The sequence below is a fragment of the Rattus rattus genome, chromosome 9 (genome assembly GCF_011064425.1).
Source record: "Rattus rattus isolate New Zealand chromosome 9, Rrattus_CSIRO_v1, whole genome shotgun sequence".
NCBI classification, from domain to species: domain Eukaryota; kingdom Metazoa; phylum Chordata; class Mammalia; order Rodentia; family Muridae; genus Rattus; species Rattus rattus.
Window position 1 is genome coordinate 50941615 of NC_046162.1, and position 23323 is coordinate 50964937.

Consider the following 23323-nt stretch of genomic DNA (forward strand, 5'->3'; position numbering starts at 1 on the left):
CTGGTTGGGATCACAGGTATTTGACACCATGCCTGCCTATGAGTCCATTTCTGAATCAGAGAAACAAGGGGAAGGGGATAAGGCTTCCCCAGACTAGCCTATAGTACAGGCAGAATGACTCATCTTCCCCCTCCCTAGAAACTCACTAGTCAGGAAGAAGAAGGGTCCTGGGGACCAGAATGTGCCCTTCATTTTGCCAGGGCAATTATTTATCCAGAAGGGGTCAATGATTTGTCCAGGGTCATCTACCAAGCTTTCCAGGCAGGGTTTGGATCCTGAACTTGGTAAACCAATCAGCACCCCTCATCCCCTGGGCCTGGCCTTCTCAAACCGCTCTATAAATTTGATTTGATGGCATCATGCCATCTCCAGGCCAGCTTTTCAAAGTCTCTCCTCTTGCTCTCCAACGGAACACAGATTCTCTCCAAAAAGCTACCAGAGAGATCTCTGGTCACTCCGGAGATCAAAGAGGGAGTAGCTTGCATTACTCCTGACCCTAGCTGAACCAGAATAAGGCAAAGGTTCACTAGGCCAACCTCCACCCTCGGCCAACTGATCCTCCCGCCTGGCTTTATTCATTCTGAGGCAAGAGGGAGGGGCGGGGGAGGGGGGGCAGCCACTCTGCCACAGCCTTTCTTCTCTTCTTGCCCAGGACCACAGATCGTTCAGGACAACGTGGAACTAGAAGGTGCCAATCTTTGGTTACCCAGGGCTCAGACCTAGAAATGAGCAGTCACCTCTTCTAGATCCTCCTTGAATTACTTACTAAATACATTCCAGAAGGCACAGCTAGAGGGTCGAGTCACAAAGTCTGGGTCCTTTGGAGCCTAGGGGAGCAACTGAGGAAATTGTGTTTTCAGGCCCCAAGCTAGGGCAGAAAGAAGGAAGGTAGAATATCACCTTATGTTGTCTACCTGGTACTCTTCTCGGAGTGTGGGGAAAGATGCCGCAGGAGACGTGAGGTTGAGCTAAAGCTGACTCTTAGCCTCTGGCCGAACTAGCTCCTCGGTCCTCCGCCCCTGAGTACAGAGAGGCTCATCCATCAGACTCGTAGGTCCTTACTGCCTCTCCTCTCCCCAGAGGCTCTCTGTTCCAGCTGGCAGGCCTCAGGGGCGCTAGGGGCCAGTTCCTTTGGCCTGTAGCTCACCACCGGGGACAATTCCCACGTGACTTAAGCGCTTCTGGGCACGTGGGACCAACCAGTCCCGGCATTGTCATCTGGCTCTATGTAGATTGTTGATTGGTTTCCCGTTTATGAAACTCCTAGGCCCTCCAAACTTAAGAGTGATGGTTGCAGGAAAACCCTATATTGTGCTGCAGAACGGGTTTTGGGAGCCCCGGTTGGGGGGAGGGAGGACGGGGCGGTACTTCGAGGGCGGGCTCGAAGGGCTGCGGTTCCCACGCAAAGGTGGCCAGGACCGAGTCGCCACTTCCCGGCCTCTTCTCGCCCCGCCCCGCCCCGCCCCGCCCCGCGGGGACCCAGTCCTCCTCACCCCATAGGCAGAGCGACCCTCCCGCCTCCCTGCCCGCTTCTTCTTCGCCCCCGCCCGTTCGCTTTCAAAGTTTACTCCGGGTTGGGACCCGCGGCGGAAGCGAACCATGGCTGTCTACCTCGGGATGCTGCGTCTCGGGAGGCTGTGTGTCGCGAGCCTGGGGGCGCGGGGGCCCCGGACGCCGCTCTCTCGACCTTGGCCGAACTTGAAGTTGCAGGGTGTCCGCGCTCTCAGGTACTCCGAGCTGCTCTCCGAAAAGAGAGGGGGCTGGGCAGTCCGGAGAAGGGAACTTGGGAGTTGTGCAGAGTTTGGCAGGGACTGACCCCACTCTGGGTGGCCCTCACACAATCTACCCTACCACCTAGGCAAAGGGAAAAGCCCGGCCTGCCTGAGGTCTGGGGCTGCTGCTGGTAGCTACAGCCTGAGTTCAACTTCTAGTTCAGAATTCTGTATGCGTCCCATGTGGTGTACAGGGCCAGGAGTGTAGGCTTTTAACAGTGCACCCGAGGAATAGAGCTCAAGACTGCTGGTACACTCTCTCAGCTGTATTCACTTCCGTGGAAAAACTTGGGGACTGTTTGGGGGTCTTCAGGGCACTGAGTATAGCAGATCCTTCCCCCCTTTGTTTCCTTTTTCCTTCCTTCCTTCCTTCCTTCCTTCCTTCCTTCCTTCCTTCCCTCCTTCCTTCCTCCCGCTTCTCCTGAGTCTCCTTCTCCTCCCCTTCTATTTTTTGAGACAGGGTTCTTTTTGTGTAGCTGTGGCTGTCCTGAAAATCGCTCTGTACACCAGGCTGCCCTTGAAATCACAGAGATCCGCCTGCCTCTGCCTTCTGAGTGCTGGGACTAAAGGCTCGCACCACCACCTCCCGGCTTCCCTGGGCCGGTTTTCATCTGTCTTCAGCGCAAGGTCTGGGGAGGGGGTTGGCAGGAGAGAGTTGACTGAATACAGATAATATGGCCAGACACTGAGGGAACTGCTGGTGATTGCTGTGGAAAGGCCAAGCTGGGAGAGCTGGCTGTGCAAACAGGTGAATGGTGGTGTCACCCGCGGGATAAACATCGCACATCCTGCTCTACCACACAGTGTGGCAAGCTACTAAGCCTGTTGTCCATGTTATGCGGGCAGGCTGGGGGTGTGGAAAGGAGTGGTGGAGGCACAGTGGAAAGAGGAATATAGCTCTGAAAACCAGGTTTAAAAGATACTGCTAAAGCCAACCGTGGTGCTGCGTACCTTCAAGACAGAGGCAGGGTCTCTGAGTTCAAGGCCAGCCTGAACTATGGAGTAAGCCAGGGCTACACAGAGAAACCCTGTGCAGCCAATAAAAAGACACCCCTGAGAAGAAGTTGGACAGGCAAGTTGGCAAGTTGGAAGATGTCTTTTTGGCTGGAACTCTGAGATTACAGCCTTCTGAAAACTAGGAAACAATCGTATGTGTGTGTGTGTGTGTGTGTGTGTGTGTGTGTGTGTGTGTGTGTGACAGAGACAGAGAGAAAATCTTGCTGAATTAGCATTCTAGCACTGATACACGTGCTCAACCCCTGTGAAGTGCTTTAACATCCCTTTTCCTCATTTCCTGAGGAGACCTAGGGGCTCATGGCTGGGTGTCCACGCATTAGTGTTTTGAGCGCAGGTGAAGGCAACTGGTAAATGTGTTTTCCTCCATCTATCTCTACCTTACTAGTTTGAGGTAGGGTCTTTGACTGAACCTGGGGCCCATTGATGCTGTTAGGATGCCTAGCCAGTGAGTTCTAGAGATCTCTCTTCTCTGTCCCCCAACCCCTAGCACTGAGAAGTTACAGGTGGCTGAGCCACTGTGCCTGCCCTTTGTGTGAGTGCAGGGGATTCGAACTCTGTCCCTTCTCACTGTACAGCAGTCCCTTTACTGATTGAGCCATCTCCCAAGCCCCAACATTCTTTTTTTTTTTTTTTTTTTTTTTTGGAGCTGGGGACCGAACCCAGGGCCTTACACTTGCTAGGCAATCGCTCTACCACTGAGCTAAATCCCCACCCCCCCCCCAACATTCTTGATCTTTGACATTTTCCTGTGTAAACAAAGCAGGTCACTTACTTGCCTCAGGCCTGTGACCTCTGAGGGTTTCAGTGTCAGGCCTCAGAGAAACTGTCCAGGAGAGACCCATTTATCAAGAGAAAAAAAAACTTCTTCCCATTCCTCTTCTGTTTACATCCTTCCTTGCTGACTTTCATCCTTCCAAACTAAGTATCTGGTTTGTCCCCTAGTCTCCCCTGCAGCAGCCTCCCTCTCAGGCATCTCAAATATTCAGCACACATCTCTGAGGACATTGACTGTGTCAAGCACCTAGGCCCATAGGACTCAGACCTGAACTGGTGGGAGGATGCAGGGAATCAAGGGGGAGCACTTGATGGTGCTCCAGGCATGGTGGTGTGGGAAGCTGATGTCCTCCACTCTCTCTGACTAGCTTACAGGCAGGCTTTGCTGCTGCCCACACCCCAGGTCCATATTTGAGTTTTCCTTATGTTTGTGAGGTCTCGGTGTGCAACCCAGGCTGACCTGCCACTTGAAGCTATCAATCTTCCTGTCTCAGCCTCTGAAGCCATGAAATTACAGGCGTGTATCGCCATGCCTGGCTCAGGTTGCTGTTTTTGCTGAACAGGAAAGAACAAGAACTTGAAGCTAGCTTGTCTTGAGATACAACCCTGGCTCCTCTACACCGACTTGATGACCAAGGGGCATGTTACCTAATCTCTGAGTGTGGTTACTTTGTTGCTAATGAATTCTTACCTGGTAGCTTTCTGTGGGTGGAGAGGCAGAAGCTATTAGCTGGTTCCGTTTGAGGAAGGGCTGACCCCATTTAGCGAAGATTTAGACTTGATCTGAGCCTTAGCAATCCCATCAAAGGGCGGTTGTATTGAACCAGCGCCCATTCCTGACTCCAACCCCAACTACTGACAACTGGGTCTCTGTACAATGGCTTCAACAGGGAGCCTGCAGCATGGGTACCTGAACCCTAAGTATTTCAGACTTTAGAAATGTCTCCCATTAGCTGGGGGGGGGGCAGCAGTAGTGGTGGTGAGGGGGTTGGCATGTGTCTTTCAGTCCATCACTCGGAAGGCAGAGGCAGATGGATCTTTGAGTTCAAGGCCAGCCTAGTCTACAGAGCAAGTTCCAGGACAGCCAGGGCTGTTACTCATTGAAAGCCTGTCTCGAAAAAAGAATAAAACCCACCACCACCACCACCACCACCAAAATAATAACAACAAAAAAAAGAAGAAAAAAAAAAGAAAGAAAGAAAGGTCTCCCACCAACAACTTCCTCATTATCTCCCTTCTCTCCTTCTCTTCTTTCTTTCTCTCCTTTTTTATTTCTTTGGTGGTACCAGGAATCAAACTCAGAATCTTGTTATGCAAATGACCCCCTCTGCTCAATTGTTGTGTAGGAAGAGTTTGTTACACTCAACTAGAAACCCCCATGTGCCTTCTCTTTGTACTCACAAAGGCACATCTGCCCGCCATTCCCTTTGGATGCCAAAAGTGGGCGTTGCACCAACGGAGTCCTGAGCTCAAACTCTTTATATGGCGGTTCTTATGTCTAAGTCATTCTTTGTAGTTTGTTTCCTTCATGGGCCGTAGGTTCGTCCCTTCAGGGAGGTTATATTGAGTGATCATAGGACTTTATGGTGTAATTACACATGGAAATTGCACAGATCTTAAATGTATTGCTAAGTGAGTTTTAATGGCTTGTTCTGCATTGCTATAACCGAACGCCAGAGAACAGAACAATTTGTAGGCTTCCCTTTGGAGTTCATTTGACTGGAAGTTCTGAAGCGTAGGAGTCCAAGGGCACAGTGCCAGCATGTGCTTGGCACTGGAGAGGGCCGTCCTGCCGGGTCATGACATGGCTCAGAGCGTCATGTGGTAAGACCTAGAAAACATGCCAGGGAGAGCTATTCCAAAGCAGAGTTAGCCCTCTATCACCTATTACTCCACAAAATCATGGATGGGTCACTCCATTCCCAAGTACAGAGGTCTCACGATCCAAAGGTTTCATTCACATTAATATGTGAATTCAGAGAGTTATTTAAACCATACACACTTAATCTCATCACTCAGTTTCCAAAGTTACTTTTTTTCCCCCTCAAGACTTTTTTCTTTCTTTCTTTTTTTTCTTTTCTTTTTCTTCGGAGCTGGGGACCGAACCCAGGGCCTTGCGCTTGCTAGGCAAGTGCTCTACCACTGAGCTAAATCCCCAACCCCAAGACTTTTTTCTTTCTCCCTCCTTTTCATCTTCTTTTCCTTCCTTTCTTTGTGGTCTTATTTATTTTATTTAATAATTTCTAAAAATTAACTTTTATGCACAGGGATATCTTTCCTTTCTGTATACCTGTGCACCGCAGGCTTGCCTGGTGTCCTCAGAGGCTAGAAGGCATCACATCCTCTGGAACTAGAATTCAAGATGGTTGTGAGCCATGGCGTGGGTGCTGGGAACTGAACCCAAGTCTTCTGGAAGAGCAGTCAGTGCTTTTAACTGTTCCAACCTCTCTTTAGCTCCTTGTTATTTTAGTTTTTGAGATGGTATCTCAATATGTTGCCCAGAGAGACCTCAGACACAGCAATCCTCCAGTCTCAACCCCCCCAATGCTGGCATCACAGTATGGGCTGCCACACCCAACTCTATCTTTTATTTCTTCCTTCTTGTTTATATGGGTTCCTTTTCTTTACTTAAATACTTGACAAGAACAGTTTAAGGGAGATTGATGTTGGCTCATGGTTTGAGGTCAAAGTCCATCATCACAGGGAAGGCCTGGTGGCAAGATGACTGGCTCTGATGACCGACCGGAGTATAAGGCATCATACGTGAGGTTGGTGTAATATGACAAGTTGTCGTATTGTGTTCACAGTCAGGAGAAAAATGAACGCCACCCTCAGAGCGTTTGCTCCTTTCTGTGCAGTCTGGAACCCCAGCCTGTGGGATGGTGCCACTCCCGTTCGAGTAGCTTTTCTTCCCTCCAAACCTCTTTGAAAACACCTTCGAAAATGCACTCAAGTCTGTGATTCTAAATCCAGTAGAGGGTACCATGATGAACTATCATAGTGTGTGTGTGAGAGAGAGACACACAGAGAGAGAGAGAGACAGACAGACAGACAGAGAGAGAGAGACAGAGGGGGGGGAGAGAAAGAGAGAGAGACAGAGACAGAGAGACTGAGAGAGAGAGACAGAGACAGAGACAGACAGAGAGAGAGAGAATGTGTGTGCGACAGAAAGAGAGAGAGACTGAGAGGGAGAGAATGAGAATGTGTGTGTGACAGAGAGAGAGAGAGAGAGAGAGAGAGAGAGAGAGCTTGCACACGTCACACAAGTATTCAGCCTCAGGTCTAAGTTGTTTTTGTTTTTGTTTTTTTTCCTTTTAAACATTTTCAGAAATATTTACTTGTGTGCATTTGTCCATACAACTTCTTACAATCTTCCACCATGTGGGTCCCAGGGATTGAACCCCGGTCCTCCTCAGGCTTGGCCTAAAGGACCATAAGCTGCTGAGTCACCTCACTGGCACCACCACCGAGGACTAATTTTAGGGAGAAGGGGTTGTACTGGTTTGTTTAATTTCTTTACTGAGGCAGGGCCTCCTTCTGTAGCCCAGGATAGTCTCAAACTCATAACACTCCCCCTGCCTCAGCTCAAATGCTGAATTTAATATGAATTATCACGGTGACAAGGGTTTTGGGGTAGTCAAGGTCTCACTCTGTAGCAAGGCTGGTCAAGAACTCTGTAGACCAGGTTATCCTAACACTTATGACACTCATCCTGCCCCACTGTGAGTTTGAGGTTAACCTCGGCTACATATTAAGTGTAGTGGGATTTTACATGTACAACACCACACTTGCTCTCTGAGGTCCTTTTAAAAACATCACGTTAGCCTGGTGGTTGTGGCTGTGGTGCACACCTTTAATTCCAGGACTTGGGAGGCAGGGGCAAGTGGATCTCTGAGTGTGAGGCCAGCCTGATCTACAGAGCAAGTTCTAGGACAGCCAGGACTACACTAAGAAACCCTGTCTCAAAAAAAAAAAAAAAAAAAAAGCCAACAAAGTAAAAATACCATGTTATCTCTGTGCTCTTAATGACCGCTGTTTAAATGGCTGTGGGTTAAGAAAATGACCACTTATTAATGCTTTTATTTTAGATTTTATTTGTCACAAGCACATACTGGCTTTTTGGAATAGTAATTGTAGCTGGTGCCAGTGAATCACCATATGTGCAGAAGATAAACAGCAGAGCTTTGTGGCTGGGGATGTAGCCCAATGGTTAGTGCTCATCAAGGCTGCTCGAGGCCCTGGGTTCTGTCCCCAGCACATAATAATAAAACTAAGATTGTAACTTTGCTTCAGGATAAGGCAGGTGATATGCACTACCAAATTAGTATGAGAAAAAGCCACGCATTGGCAGAACATGCTGCAGTTCCAACGATTGGGATATGGAGGCGAGAAGTCTGTGTAACAGTGGGTTTGCAAGTTCAATCCCAGTGTCCAGGGTTATTCCTTCCTGCCGACCTACTACATAGGCAATCACTAGTGTCTAAAAGTTAGAGCCACAAGCCTCCCAAGGGTGCAGATGGCTGGTGGCAGATAGGCTGAGGGAGTGATGTCTTGGGACAATATATCTCAGGGTGGTTTGCAAGGGAGACGGGAGGGAAGAGGCTGACCTTGAGTGCCTTGACCGTGTCAGCAAGATTCCCCATCTTTTCATTACTTTAGGTACCCTAATAAGAAGGCATTAAGCCTTTTTTAAGACTTTTTTTCTTTTTTGAGGCAGGGTCTGACTAGCCCAGGCTGACCCAGAACTTATCATGTAGCCCAGGTTAGCCCCAAACTCACAGTGATCTTCTTCCCTCCACCTGCTGAGAACAGGAGTCACAGGCAGGAGCAACCATACTTTGCTTTAGTACTTTTTTAAAAAAAAATTCTTTGTTTCTTTTTTCCCCCCTTTGACTCTTTGTTTGTTCATTATAACTCACCCTTCTCTCACTCCACTAGTCCAGGTCACTTACAGCTGCCTTCCTTTTTCACTCCGCAAGCCCAACTCATAGGGTCGGGCAGTTCTAACCACTAAGAATCCTTAAAGGGCCAGGCGCACCAGATAAATCACACTGCACACACACTTAAGATTAAAATAAATATCTTAAAAAAAAAAAAAAAGCAGGCTAGTTGCTGGAGAGATGCTCAGTAGTTAAGAGCACTTGCTGCTTTTACAGAGGACCCAGGTTTAGTTCCCAGCACCTACATGGTGGCTCCCATCCATATGTAACTCCGGGTGCAGGGGCATCCAAAGCCTTCTCTGGCCTCCATGGGCACATGGGCACACACGGTACACATACACATGGTACACATATTAAGGCGACCTGCTCAGATCCACTATTTTAGCTTTGCTCTGTTTTGTTTTCTCCCTGCAATATTTTTATTTTGTTAAAATGTAGGGCATCAAGTTGTCATTTTCACATCTTTAATGTTTTCAGGGCACGTGTTAACTACACACAATAACTGGGTTTCGTTATGGTGTTTCCATACATGGGCACATGTCAATCGCATACGCCCCACAGTACCTCTCATCCTCCTCGCACTCCCAAGAGTGGGAGTGCATCATGGGGTACACGGGGAGAGGGTTGCACTTGGATGAATTACGTTAGGGTTGTAATCACAGGAGCATAGACACCTTGCCAGTGGCTATACCACTATAGAAAGTGCTTCCCCCATCAACTGTTAACTTTGCGTAAGTCTCCGGGCGTGGGGGGAGTGTTCATGAGCCCCTCCTCTGCCTACCACGGGATGTGCTGGAATCATAGCTGCTGTGAGCCCTGGGAACTGAGCATTTCCTATGCCTTCTCTGTCTTCCCAGCAGTCTTCCCACCTCTGCACCTGAGATGGTTCCTGAACCTTGAACGGATGTTCCATCCGCTGTCACTTATCCCCTGCACTTTGACCAGTTATAAATCTCCACACTCTGCTGACCACGGCAGGAAGAGGCTTCTGTGACCAAAGCTGTTGGCGCAGCCCACTGTCCTGTAGTTATTCAGAAGGCACATAATGATCTGGGTTTCATGGAGACAGGCTCTCACTGTAACCCAGGGTGGCCTCAAATTCACTCTGTAGTTGAGGATGACCTTGAACACCGGACGCTCCCACCTCCCTTCCCAAATGCTGAGTTTTCGGGCGTGAGCCACCATGCCTGGTACTTGCTGGCCTTTATCCTAGCTATGGTTTACATTTTCCTTTTCTTTTTTCCTTTTGATACTTTACTTTTAATTATGCACTCGGGGGCTGGGGGGGCGGGGAGGTTCATGTGTGCAAGCACAGGCTCCCTCCACAGCCAGAAGAGGACGCTGGGTTGGATGGAACTGGAATTACCAGCAGCTATGAGCTCCTTGATATCGGTGCCGAGAACCAAATTCCGTTAGAGCCGTATTTGCTCTTAACCATCGAGCCATCTCTGACAGCCCTGTGATGCATTAGGGGATTATTGCTGTTCAAATCACCCTGGCGGCTGTACGTGTTTCTTGCTACCTGCTCCAATGTTCTTAGTTCCCAAATGAAAGACGCATACACGCAGCCTTCTATTTTAATGTGCCCTGAGCAGCTCAATGGTGAGGCCCTTCCCAAACCTACATGTGACTAGCATACTCTCCCTTCTGATATTCCTGAATTATTTCTTATTAAAACCTATTCCACCCTGGCCACCCCAGACCCAGGCTTGCGACCTTCCTGGGTCACCATCCCCAACTCTTACCTGTTGGCTGTCTGTCTGTCCTGAATTTCTCAGCCTTGGCCCTTCTCCTTTCCATCATGGGTCTCCTTCTTCCTCGGTCCCCTTGCCCGAGAATTCAAAAGTCCCGCCTCTGCCTTTCTGTCCAGCTATTAACCGCTGGCAACTTTATTTACCAATCAGAAGCAACTAGAGACAGGAACCGTCGGTGTCTTACGCACAGATTCGCGTGCAATTTAGGGAACTGGCAGCCCTGTGTGTTTCTTATTTAAGAAACAAACAAAAGTCAGCTGATTGGTGGTGTCATACTCCTTTTAAATCAAGCACTTGGGAAGCAGAGGCAGGTGCCCCAAACTGAAAAATCGCAGAAGCATCATCTTCTAAACTTAAGTCAACTATTGGAAAGCATCGCGCCGGCCTCCAGCAAAGTTTTTAAAATGCAATTGAAAGCAATTCAAGTTTGAGGCCAGCCTGGTCTACAGAGCTAGTTCCAGACAGCCAGGGCTGCCACACAGAGAAACCCTGTCAAAGCCCTCCCCGATCATATTTATGCTGGTTGTGATAGTGCATGCTTTTAGTCCCAGCACTTGGGAGGCAGAAGCAGGCAGATCTGAGTTCGAGGCTAGCCTAGTTTACATAGAGAGTTCCAGCATTGCCAGGGCTACGTACGTAGTGTGACGCTGTCTCAAAAAGTGGATTAATTAGTAACTAAAAATAAGTTAATCACGTTTGTGATGTATGTGCCTTGTCATGAATGTGGAGGTCAGAGGGCAACGTGTGGGAGTTGGTTTTATCTGTGTTTAGGGATCGATCTCAGGTCTCAGGCCTGAGCTAGCTAGTTCACTGGCCTAGCAACAGATACCAGTGAAGAGAAGGGACAAAGGTCAGTGTTAGTTCATGACTTGGGTTTCATTGGCAATTTCTTTTGATTGCTGGCATCTGGTGTGATACTTTCCAATAGTTGACTTAAGTTTGGGAGACACTTCTGCGATTCTTAGGTTTTGGGTACCTGGCATCAGCCCTGCCCATCTTGCCTCTCTAGTGTTTCTGAAAAGATTAAGAGGCCTGGCCCAGGGTCTGGGGCACTTCAAGCTTCCCAACAGGGTCCATCTGCTGACCTCTGGTTCAACTTCCAAGAACCATAGCCAATAAATACCTTTTCGGGAAGCAAAACAAGAGGCTTCTCCTCATGGGCCCGCTCGCTTGGACCTTATCAACATCCCTGCTCCGTGGCTTCACCGAGCCCAGTTCTGCTGTGGTTGTGTCTGACCCAGACAAAACAGTAATCCTGCAGGCATCAGTGGATAAGATGGCTGCTCTTCCTAAGGACCCTGGTTCAATTCCCAGTACCCATCTTCAGGGAGATCACAGGATCTCTGGCACTTCTAGTCTCTGACAGGCACATATCCACATAGCTATATGTAATTAAAACTAAAACAGGAAGTCGCCAGAAAATGGCTTCTGTGCCTGTGTTCTTACAGAAATTTATTTATTTTATTTAAATATTTATTAATTTATTTTATGTATATGCGTACACTGTCTCTGTCTTCAGACACACCAGAAGAGGGCATCAGATCCCATTACAGATGGTTGGGAGCCACCATGTGGTTGCTGGGAATTGAACTCAGGACCTCTGGGAGAGCAGTCAGTGCTCTTAACCGCTGAGCCATCTCTCCAGCCCCCTATTTATTTATTTTAAAAAAGAGGAATCCTGGGGTTGGGGATTTAGCTCAGTGGTAGAGCACTTGCCTAGGAAGCGCAAGGCCTTGGGTTCGGTCCCCAGCTCCAAAAAAAAAGAACCAAAAAAAAAAAAAAAAAAAAAAAAAGGAGGAATCCTTTGTGTTGAAGGTGATGATTGCTAGCCCTACCTTTAGCTGCCCTCTCCAAAATGTGATGAAGCCGCAGAACCTGGAGCTGGGAGCTGTAAAGACAGATTGCAAAGGTGGGAGGGAGAAGGTGAGCTGGCACGGGAGGACAGGAGAGTGAGCTGAGACACTGAGTCAAGTGGCCACAAGCGGATGAAAGGACTTATGTGCTTGAGGGCAGACAGGTTCCCTATGGGGGAGCGCTATGGGGAACTCCTGCGGGGAGGTCTTTAAGGTGGAGGTTTCCACCCTTTCAAGGGGCTCTATCTATAGCTAGGCCCCTAGGGGAGGCTGTGGATGAGCTGCAGCAGAGAGCAATCTTCCAGAAGCAAGCCTCTTACTGGTTTTTGCTTTTAAACATAGGGATAAGGTTCCATTTAAGAGGTTTTAAATATAATTTTGGCATTACACTTACCTGCAAATTCACACATGGGCTCCACGGCACCTGTCTGAAGGTCAGAGGACACCTTGTGGAAATCAGTTCTTTCCTTCCACTATTTGGGTCCTGGGGCTCTAACACAGGCATAACAGTAAGCACCACACACATGCTGAGCCATCTCACTGTCCCCTAATATAATATATGGAGGATATAAGACAGAATACATGCATGCACACGTGTGTGTGTGTGTGTGTGTTTGTGCTTGTGCATGCATGCACACACACACACACACACACACACGCATGATGCATGCATGTCTATATATCATGTGTTTGTCTGGTGCTTTGGAGGCCAGAAGAGAGCATCAGATCTCCAGGGACTGCAGTTACATGTGGTTACAAGCCACACAGAGCTGTCTCTCCAACCCCCCACCCCCAAGATATATTTTTATAATTATTTATTGAATTTATTTTATTTAATGTGTGAGCACTTTACTGCATGTACACTCACATGCCAGAAGAGGGCATAAGATGGCCTTATAGATGGTTGGGAGCCACCATGTGGTTGCTGGGACTTGAACTCAGGACCTTTGGAAGAGCAGCCAGTGCTTTTAACCTCTGAACCATCTCTCCAACACACACACACACACACACACACACACACACACACACACACAGAGAGACAAGATATTTACTACAAACTTTAAGCACAAGAGTTAAGAGAGAGGAGCTCAGAAGGGAAGCAAGACACACCCTAGAGTATTGGAGTGAACTTCTCAAAGAATTACTTTGTTGCCGTTTGAGATAGTGTATCAGATAGCATTGGCTGACCTCAAACTCACTGTGTCTTCGAGGATAGTCTTGAACTCCTAATCTTGGTGTCTGCACTTCTCTTTTTATTTCCAAAGAGTGTTCCTTTATGTAGCCCAGGCATGACCTCAAACTTCCTCATTCTCTTGCCTCTGCCTCCTGAATGCTGGGATTACTGGCACGTGCAGCTCAGTGCTTCTTGATCAGCAGTTCACTTCCCTTCTCTAATTCCCAGGAGCTCTCAGTGCTAGGGCAGAGGGATGCTAAAGGGGCATTTCACAGTCCGCATGGCTCCTGCACCCATTGTCTTCTGGAATTCTACCAATCTGCGCTCCGCTCCATTCTCTGCAGCCCAGCCACTGCTCTGCACCATCCAGTGTTCTCGATCGTGTGTTTTCTTTAGAATGTTTTAGAATATTTTATGTGCATTGCTGTTTTGACTGCATGTATATCTGTGTGAGGGGCTTGGATCTCCTGGAACAGGAGTTACAGATGGTTGTGAGCTGCCATGTGGGTGCTGGGAATTGAACTCAGGTACTCGAGAAGAGCGGTCAGTGCTCTTAACCGCTGAGCCGTCCCTCCAGCCCTGTCAGTCTTGGTTTTATTAATTAATTTTATTAATCTTCTAGTGGGGGAGCTTTGTTTAGGCTTTTTTTTTTTTACCCACCCCTGTGCTAAGCGCGAAAGCCTAGCAGGAGCTCCACCCCTGCCCTCCATCCTAAGACTTCTGTCTTTACTGTTGCTTTTTGCTTTGTTCTATTTTTATTTTGTGAGTGTTTTGCTTACATGTGTGTATATGCGGGACTTACATGCCTAGGGAAGCTAGAAAGGCATGTCATGTCAGCAGGAACTGGATTTACAGAGGGTTGTCAGCTGCCTTGTGGGTATTGAGAACCGAACTTCGGCCCTCTGTGGGAGAACAGTAAGTGCCATTAACACCCGAACCATTCCTCTGTCCTGGAACTCACTCTGTAGACCAGGCTGGCTTCGAACTTAGAGATCTACCTGCCTCTGCCTCCCAAGGGCTGGGATTGTTTGTTTGTTTGTCTGTCTGTCTGTCTGCTTGTTTGTTTTGAGGCAGGGTCTCAGAACCAGAACCATCCCCACCCCCAACCCTGGTTGACCTTGAACTCAATATGGAGTCAAGGATGACCTAGAACTTCTGATGTTTCCTCTACCTTCCAAGTGCTGGGATTAGAGATGTGGACCCACCGCCAGCAATAAAACACAGGGCTTCATGCTTGGCAAGCGCACCATCAACTGAGCCATGCTAATGAGCTCTTGAGGGTTTAGCCAATAAGCTTCCCTCCCCAGACATTCCTCCCTGCTAAAGGTGTTTAGTCTCCGCCCTGAGAAATTGGTACACTATGCATCGATTTCCATGATGAACAACCAATAAACAGTCTGGAACCCAGGTCTGTATCTTTCATCTACCACTGCCATGGGGAGCATGGTGCAGGTCTCCGCCTACAGAGCCAGCCGCTGCTTAATTCTCCCATAGCAGGCCTCTCTGCGCTCCCAGCCAAGCTAAGGACCCTCATCAGTGAGCTAAGCTAGAGCCCCCTCCCCAGCCCCCGAGGGCCTGTGAACCCTTGACACAGCAGTGACTGGGGGCCTGGAAGCCAGGAAATACCAGCTTCTGCTTTCTCAAGTCTCAGACTGTGCTTTCCCCATCCTCCCCTCCCCCACCCCCCCTCCACCCCCTCCATCCATCCCCCCACCCCCACCCCACCCCCCCCCCGAACAGTGTCTCGGCACTTCCTTGAAGCCCAGCACCCACCTGGTGTTGCGGGATAAACACAGTCAAGCTCCCCGAGTTTAGCCTCCTGATTGGCCAGGCAGAACGCAGATTCACTGTAGTCCGTCTCTGATCTATTTTGGGATGAGCCAGCCATCTTACTGATTGCTCACGGTCAGAAGGAACACGCTGATACTGGGACCTAAATCAGTGTGTTCACGCTATCAGTAAGATGGCTGGCTTGTCCACTTGAACTGCTGTGAACTCTCTATTACAAGAATGCTTTTAAAAAAAAAAGATTTATTTTATTTTATATGTATGAGCGTTTTGATCCCGTGTACGTATGTCTATGTGTGTACCATGCGGATACTTGGTGCCTGAGGTCAGAAGAGGAAATCACATTCCCTGGAACTGGAGTTATGGGTGGGTGGTCGTGAACCAACACCTGGGTGCTGGGAACTGAATCCAGGCAGGGTGCAAGGAAAGTGCTTTTTAAAAAGTGACTTATTTATTTTTATTTTATGCGCATTAGTATTTTGCCTGTGCATGTGTATCTGCTTGAGGGTGTCAGATCCCCTGGAAATGGAATTACAAACAGTTGTGAGCTGCCATGTGGGTGCTGGGAACTGAACTCAGGACCTCTGGAAGAGCAACCAGTGCTCTTAACCACTGAGCCATCTCTCAAACCCTATGTGTGGCTGCTTGCAGAGGCCAGAAGAGGGTGTCAGAACCGGGAGCTGTCTGAAATGGATGCTGGGAAGCAAACTCCAGTCCTTTGGGAGGGCAGCAAGTGCTCTCTACCAGCAGAGCAAGATCCCCAGTCTCCCGCTTATCACTTTTCATTAAGGGGAATCATTTATTCCTCAAGTTGCCTTCAAGTCTCTCTATTGACTTTCTTAGAAATTGCATCATGAAGCTGGTCATCTGGGTGGATTCTCATTTCTCTCTGGAGTGTTGTTCTAGTCTTACGTTTGGGACTAAGGCTTGGTATCTGGGAAACCTTATCCTAACAACAAGCAGTGTGTCCCGGGCTGTTCTCAGTCCTCTTCCTGCAGAATGCATATCTGTATATGACACTGCAGGGTGAAGTCACCCTGCAGAGAGCACACAAACTTCTGTCTCTTATCGGAACCTCTGGAAGCAGACAATTAATATGTTTAGAAAAGGACTTCTTTTGTAAAGGAATTTCTAATTTATTTTTTTCAGGACAGGGTTTCTTTGTGTAGCCCTGGCTGTCCTGGAACTCGCTCTGTAGACCAAGCTGGCCTCCAATTTGCAGAGATCCACCTGCCTCTGCCTTCCAAATGCTGGGACTAAAGGCGTGGGACATCACCACCCTGCCTTGGATCCTCTAATCTAGAAATCACTAACAGACGGTGTTTTCCTGGCTTACTTGGCACTGTTTACTGATGTGTATACATACTTTACACAAAAGTAATGCTTGCTGCTTTAAAGATATACTTAATTATTTTATATATATGAGTACACTGTAGCTGCCTTCACACACCAGAAGGGGGCATTGGATCCCATTACAGATGGTTGTGAGCCGTCCGTGTGGTTGCTGGGAATTGAACTCAGGACCTCTGGAAGAGCAGTCAGTGCTCTTAACCACTGAGACGTCTCTCCAGCCCCTGCTTACTGCCTTAAAAAAAAAAAAAAAAAAGCAAATAGACCCAGCAACGTGCTGTCTAGTTTACTGGTTATGACCGTATCAGCAGTAGCTTCATCCTTACAAGTTTTGTTCTTTTTTTGGTTTGGTTTGGTTTGGTTTGGTTTCCGAGACAGGGTTTCTCTGTGTAGTCTTGGCTGTCTTGGAACTCTCTTTGTAGACCAGGCTGGCCTCAAACGCAGAGATCCTCCTGCCTCTGCCTCCTGAATGCTGGAAGGACCTCATGGGCCACCACTGCCCAGCTTCTACAAGAATTTTTTTTTTAAGAACTTTATATTAAAGTATACCAAAGACCTAGAAAAGTATGCTTTTAAATGTTTTTTTCATTTATTATCTCTGTGTGGAGGGGGCCATCTGAGTGCCAGGTCACATGTGTGGTGGTCAGAAGACAGCTTTGTGGTACTGGTTCTCTCCTACCTTTAAGTGGGTTTGGGGTATTGAATTCAGGATTGTCAGGCTTCTAGAGGCTTCTAGAGGAGTGCTCTTACCCACTGAGCCGTCCTGCTGGCCCCAGAGTTTGGGTTTTTTTGTTTTTTGTTTTTTTATGTGCTTATTGGAGACCAAGCGGGGCCTTGCACATGTAGGCAAGTGCTGCACTGTCATTCCTTCTGTGGCCCTTTACATTTTTCTCCCATTTTTGTTGTTGTTGCTGTTGTTATTGTTTTGAGATAGGATATCATATAGTCAAGGCTGGCCTCAAACTCACTGGGCAGCCAAGGATGGCCTTGAACCCCTGATCCTCCTATCTCTGGTGTCTCTATATGGACTACACAGGAGTTTCAGGCCATCCTGAGTTAGGTTGAAAGACCAAGAAAGGGAGAGAGGGAGAGATAGAAGAAAAGAAGGAGGGAGTCAGAGAGGGAGGGAGGGAGGGAGGGAGAACTGGTCGGGAACTTCAGCTCTCCTGCCTCAGGCTCTCAAATAATTGGAACTTTTAGGATAGAAACACTAGCTCGAGTCACTCTGACAGGCTATGTTCACGTGGCCGTCTTTGTTGGGACATGAGGGCTGGGATGGTGAGCGAATGTCTTGGCCATCTTTGGAGTTGGGACATGAGGGTTGGGACGGTGAGCGGTGTCTTGGTGACTAAGCATTCCTGGCCGTGGTGCTGCTCTGCTCTTCACCCACAGCCCTAGGAGGAAGCAAAATGGACTGTGGATAGCAAGAGAGAACCCATCTGATTTCTACAAAGCAGTAGGTTGATAGCGCATGCAAAAGCCGGATGGACTGCATGCTTTGCCTTCAGACAAGATGGGAAGGAAAGGCCGACACCCAAAGGCTGTCCTCTGATCTCCACAGGTCACATGTGCACTGTAACACAAGCATCTGTAGAGCCGTGTGTGCAAGTGCACGAGCGTGCACACACACAAAAACACACACATTTTGTAGCCTCTCTCTCTCTCTCTCTCTCTCTCTCTCTCACTCTCACACACACACACACACACACACACACACACACACACATTTTGTAGCCTCTCTACCTTTGAAACAGTATCTTGTCTGTGACTTGTCCTGCCTCAGGCCCTGGGCTTCTGTAGGTACTGAGGTAAGCAAGCGCCAGGAAGAGAAGGAGGCAGGCGCCAAGTGAAAGTGCCAGGCTTCCCTGTAGGCTGAAGTCAATGGGCTTTACCAAAAGTGACTTCTAAATACCTCTTACCAGATGATAGGTGTGTACCACCACTACCACACTGTCCCCACCCCTGTCTTTCACCCGTCCTTCTTTCCTAACCTCCTCTTCCTTTTAAACCCCAGCCCTCTGCAGGAACAGGAAACACTCTTAACTCCTGAGACATCTCTCCAGCATTTCTTTGTATTTAATTTTACTTGCCTTTGTTTTTAATTTTGTTCGTGTGGAGATGGGATCTTGTTGTGTAGCCCAGGGTGGCCTCAAACTCTAGATGCCTTCAGTATATTGGAATTACAGCCTCACCATGCCTTAGTGAATATCTGTCTGTCTGTCTGTCTATCTACCTACCCATCTGTGAGGTGCTGGGGCTCAAACCTAGACCTTTGCACACGTACTAAGCCAGTGCTTTACCACTGAGTTAAAACACAAGTCTTTGTTTTTGTTTCTTGAGTACAGGGTTGGACTATGAACCCCAGGTTGTCCCTGAATTCACTATGTAGCCCAGGCTGGCCGAGAGCTCAAGTTAGGCCCTGAGTTATGTTTATTAAAGAGACTTTGTGGGCTGGAGAGGTGGCTCCATGGTTAAGAGCACTGACTGTTCTCCCAGAGGTCCTGAGTTCAATTCCCAGCATCCACATGGTGGCTCACAACCATCTGTAATGGGAATACGATGCCCTGGTGTGTCTGAAGACAGCAACAGTGTCTGTTATACAATAAATAAATAAGTTTTTTTTTTTTTAAAGAGAGATTTTGTGACAGAGTCTCTTGTATCAAATTTGGTGCATAGCTGAGGATGACCTTGAACCCCTGGCTTCTACTTCCTGGGTGCTGGGATTGCAGGCAGGCACCACCACGCCCAGCTAGGTTTTGGTGACTTCTGAATTCCGTTGTTCAAAGGGTTTCTAAGGAATTTTTTCACTAAATGAGGTCAGAGGGTGGCTCCATAGATCACAGAATCTATGGGTTCCTTGCTATACAAGATCACAAGAGAGTCTTTTTTACGCGTTTTTACTGCTAACAAGGTAATAACCTTGTTTGCTAGAGCCATGGAGAGCAATCTACAGCAGCCACGACAGAGATAAGGTTACATTCAAAGGTCGCACTTCCTTTCATTCCGTGCATGGATTTTGTTGCCTTACCATTCTTACTTCAAATATCTCTACAAAAAACTGAATATTTTCTTCACACGAGCTATCTACACTATACCATCCCCCACTCCACCCCCACCCCCAAGACAGAGTTTCTCCACGTAGCTTTGGCTATCCTGGACTGCTCTGTAGACCAGATTGTAATGTTTTGTTAACTGTGCTGAAAATGTCAGCTTCTAGCCAGGGAGAGTTTTCAGCCACACTCCTGGATGCCATGCCCCCTTTTCTTCCCATGATCCTTTCTTTTCCCAGTCTTCCCAGCCTGCCTCACTCCCTTCCACCTCCCGAGTTCTGAGACTAAGACACACTGCTACACCTGATTCGGAAGTCTCTTGTTTATCATTATCTTTTATAAGATTCATTCAGATTATCTGGTTTGGTCATTCTGTTCTTTGCTGTCCTCCCTATGTGAGCAATAAGTCACCACAGATCTTTTTTTTTTCACTGTTAAATGATCATTTGGACAGTTCCATTCTGGAGGTGGCACAGCTATCAATCTTCAGTGTAGGGATTGACAGAGCCCAGTAGCTTGGCCATCATTTCCAGTGTCAAGATGTCTGTGAGCTCAGACTTAGGCATATTTCCAGGCCAGTGGTTAAGTCCAATGAGTCACTAAGGAAGACTTGAAGGAAACAGAACATGCGGAGACGGAAGTACAGGCTGTGTTCTTAACCACAGTCAAAGTCTGCCACCCATGTAGCAATTCACAGCAAATTAATTACTCAATAAGCATTCACCCTTCCCTCCCGTTCTGGGGAGCTAACCCCAGTCTTCATGAAAGTCAGGCAAATACTCTACAGTAAGCCACATCTTCTTTGGTAATTGTTAGAATACTTAATGTATCAGTGTTTCTTCCTCTTCTTTTGCTTTTGAGATTTTATTTAATTTTACTTTATGCATTTAGATACCTCACCTGCATAGATATGCGTGCACCATCAGAGGCCAGAAGAGAGCATTCGATGCTTTGGGCTGGTGTTGTAGACAGATAGTTATCAGCCACTCTGTCGGGGCTGGGAATTGAACCTGAGGACTCTGTGCTCTTGTCAGTAAGCCATTTCTACAACCCCTTGTTTCTGTTTTTTTTAGAAGTTTCTGGAATTTTTTTTCAAATGCTATTTATTTATTTATTTATTTATTTATTTATTTATTTATTTATTTATTTTGTGACACACACAGCCCTGGCTGTCCTGGAACTTGCTTTCAAGACCAGTCTGGACTGGAACTCACGGAGATCGATTGGCCTGCCTCTCTGCCTCTGCTGGGATTAAAGACATTCCACCCGAAGTCAGTTTTGAGAGTCAGTTTTTTGTTTTGTTTGTTTGAGATGGGATCTCATTCTGTAGGCCAGGTTGGCACGGTAATCCTCCTGCCTCCGCTTCCTCCCAAGTGCCAGGATTCCAGCGTAGTCCCATCGCTCCCAGCCTTCTCAAGTGTTTTTTTTTTTCTTTTCTCCCCCCCCACCCCGGGCTGAGGGCAACCCAGGGCCTTGCGCTTCCCTAGGCAAACGCTCTACCACTGAGCTAAATCCCCAACCCCTCTCAAGTGTTTTCTGTCTGCAGTTGGTTGGTTGGTTCTTCAGTGAAGAGGCCAAGGTCACAAAGAGCTGGCTGTCGCTTCCCTGAAGGCATGCACCACACCATGTAGTCTGACGACACACGTCCTGTGTTCACACCTCATCTTGCCCAAACATGACAGTTCTGTTTGGACCAAGCTCCAAGATCATTTCTACAGGAACTTAGAGAAATTCCTCTAAGCTCTTGGCTCCTTCCCTCCTTCCCTCCCCCATCCCCTCCGCCGTCCTTCTCTCACGTCCTCCTCCCTTCCTTCCTTCTTTCTTTTTTCCCTCCTTCCCTCCTTCCTACACTTGGGTTTGAACTTAGGGCCTTACACATGCTAGGCAAATGCTCTACCAATGAACTGCATCTCCCCACCTCTCGCCTTTCTTCTTCCTGCCAGGAAGACCTCCCCAGCCTACCTCACACCGGTCCTCTGGAAGAGCAGCCTGTGCTCTTAATTGCGGAACCATCTTTCTAGCCTTCTCTCTCTTTCCTCCTCCTTCTAATAGGATCCCACATAGCTCTCCCGTGCTGGCTTCAAACTCACTAAGTAGCCAAGGACTCTTGTGCTTCCCCCTCCTGGGTTCATGTCACTATGCCTGGATTATACGGTGCTGGAGATTGAACTCGGGATTTTGTGTCTGCTGAGCAATTACTCTCCCAACTGAGCCACAGCCCCCCTGCCCCATAGTTCTTTACTTTTGCGGCCATATAGCATTCTGGTGCATAGAAGGAGCACCACACTTTGCTCAGCTGTTCCTCTGTTGCTGAGTAATTGGTAGAAGCAGCCTGACTATTGTGAGTAATACAGCCATAAATTGTTCATGTCTAAGTTTTCACTCTGTCAAAGAACCAAGGTAGGGACGGAGGAAGGCTCAGCAGTTAAGATCACTTACTGTTGTGGCAGACCTGGGTTCGACTCCCAGCACCCACATGGCAGCTCACAGCCATCTGTAACTCTAGTTTCAGGGGATCTGACGCCCTCTTCTGGCTTCCTTGGGTACTGAGCATACACGTGGTGTCCATGTAGATATCCATTGTTCCATTTTACCAATAAAGACTTGGGAGCCAGATATGGGGTGTATGTAAGCCTGCTAGCTCAGAGAGGCAGAGAACGCATCCATCTGACCTTCCCCCTCAGCTGACTTCCCAGAACAAATCCCCTCTCATTGGCACAAAAAACTATCCTTCAAACTGAATGTCCCTCCCTTCTACTTCCTGTGTGTCTTTCTACCCATACTCCTGACTCCTCCTTACCCTGCATATTTTTTTTTTCTTAATCTCACATTCACTTCCTGCCAACTGGTTGCCTGCTCAGCTTCTTACCCTATGGGTGACTTTATTTAATCCTGTCTACAGTATCCAAGCAGAGAGCTCTTGCATTAAAGGTGTGTCCTAAGCTGAGCCATACTACAACTAAAAACAGATTTTTCCAGGAAATAACCCAGTGAGATCAAATATCCTGCCACACTCAGATACTTTTTCAAAAAAGTAAAAAATAACAAAAAAAAAAAACCATTATAGCAATGTTGTTTTAATATCTTTTTCTTTTAAATGAACGGGGCAGGATCTCACGAAGCCTAGGAAAGCCTTGACTTCTGAACCTCTGCTTTTATCTCCTCGGTTCTGGGATTATAGGCCTGAGCCACCAGGTCCTGTTTCTGTGATCTCTGCTGATCAAACCCCGGGTTTCGAGCCTGTTGAGCAAATATTTCACCCACAGGGCCACATCCTTAGCTCTGTGGCTTAAACTTCTCAACAACCTGTTTTCATTCCTAAGATGCTGTTAAATGAGTGGCAGGCTGGGTAGAGGAGGCTGGCTGGGTAAACAGAGAGGGGCTACCCAAGGGAGAACAGAGAACAAAAAGCTAACCGAGCATTCCCAAGTGGACCGGAGTGGAACTGTGGAAAGAGATTAGTTAACACTGGGTTATGCGAGGTTACTCTCCACTCCCACCCTTAGGAATCAAACTCAAAGCCTTCTACATGCAAACTCTCATACTATGGCACTTCCTGCACACTGCCTCAAAGGTCACCTGTGTGTTTGTGTGCGTGCGTGTGTGTGTGTGTGTGTGTGTGTGTGTGTGTGTGTGCGTGTGTGGTGTGTTTATAAGGATGAAGACAGGTGGGCTTCATTATGATTCAGACTGAAACAGACCTGTTTAGGAAATAGGCTATTATCTCATTTTTTTTTCTGGCTTTTTAATTTTCCAGGCAAACAGTTGAGTTTTATTTGATAAGTGAAAGCTTTAGACAGGTTCTCCTGCAATTTCTCATGGGGGTGGGGTAGGGCGGGGTGTGAGTGCCT

General features: G+C 47.8%; 1 protein-coding gene across 1 annotated transcript in view; it reads left to right on the forward strand.

The window, feature by feature from the left end:
- The first annotated feature begins 1463 nt into the window (after positions 1-1463).
- The window catches only part of Acsf2 (acyl-CoA synthetase family member 2), a 42202-nt gene continuing 20342 nt past the window's right edge, over positions 1464-23323 (forward strand). The window contains exon 1 of the mRNA XM_032912820.1: positions 1464-1727. Coding sequence (XP_032768711.1) covers positions 1600-1727 — 128 coding nt within the window. The 5' untranslated portion in view covers positions 1464-1599. The remainder of the gene's footprint in view (positions 1728-23323) is intronic.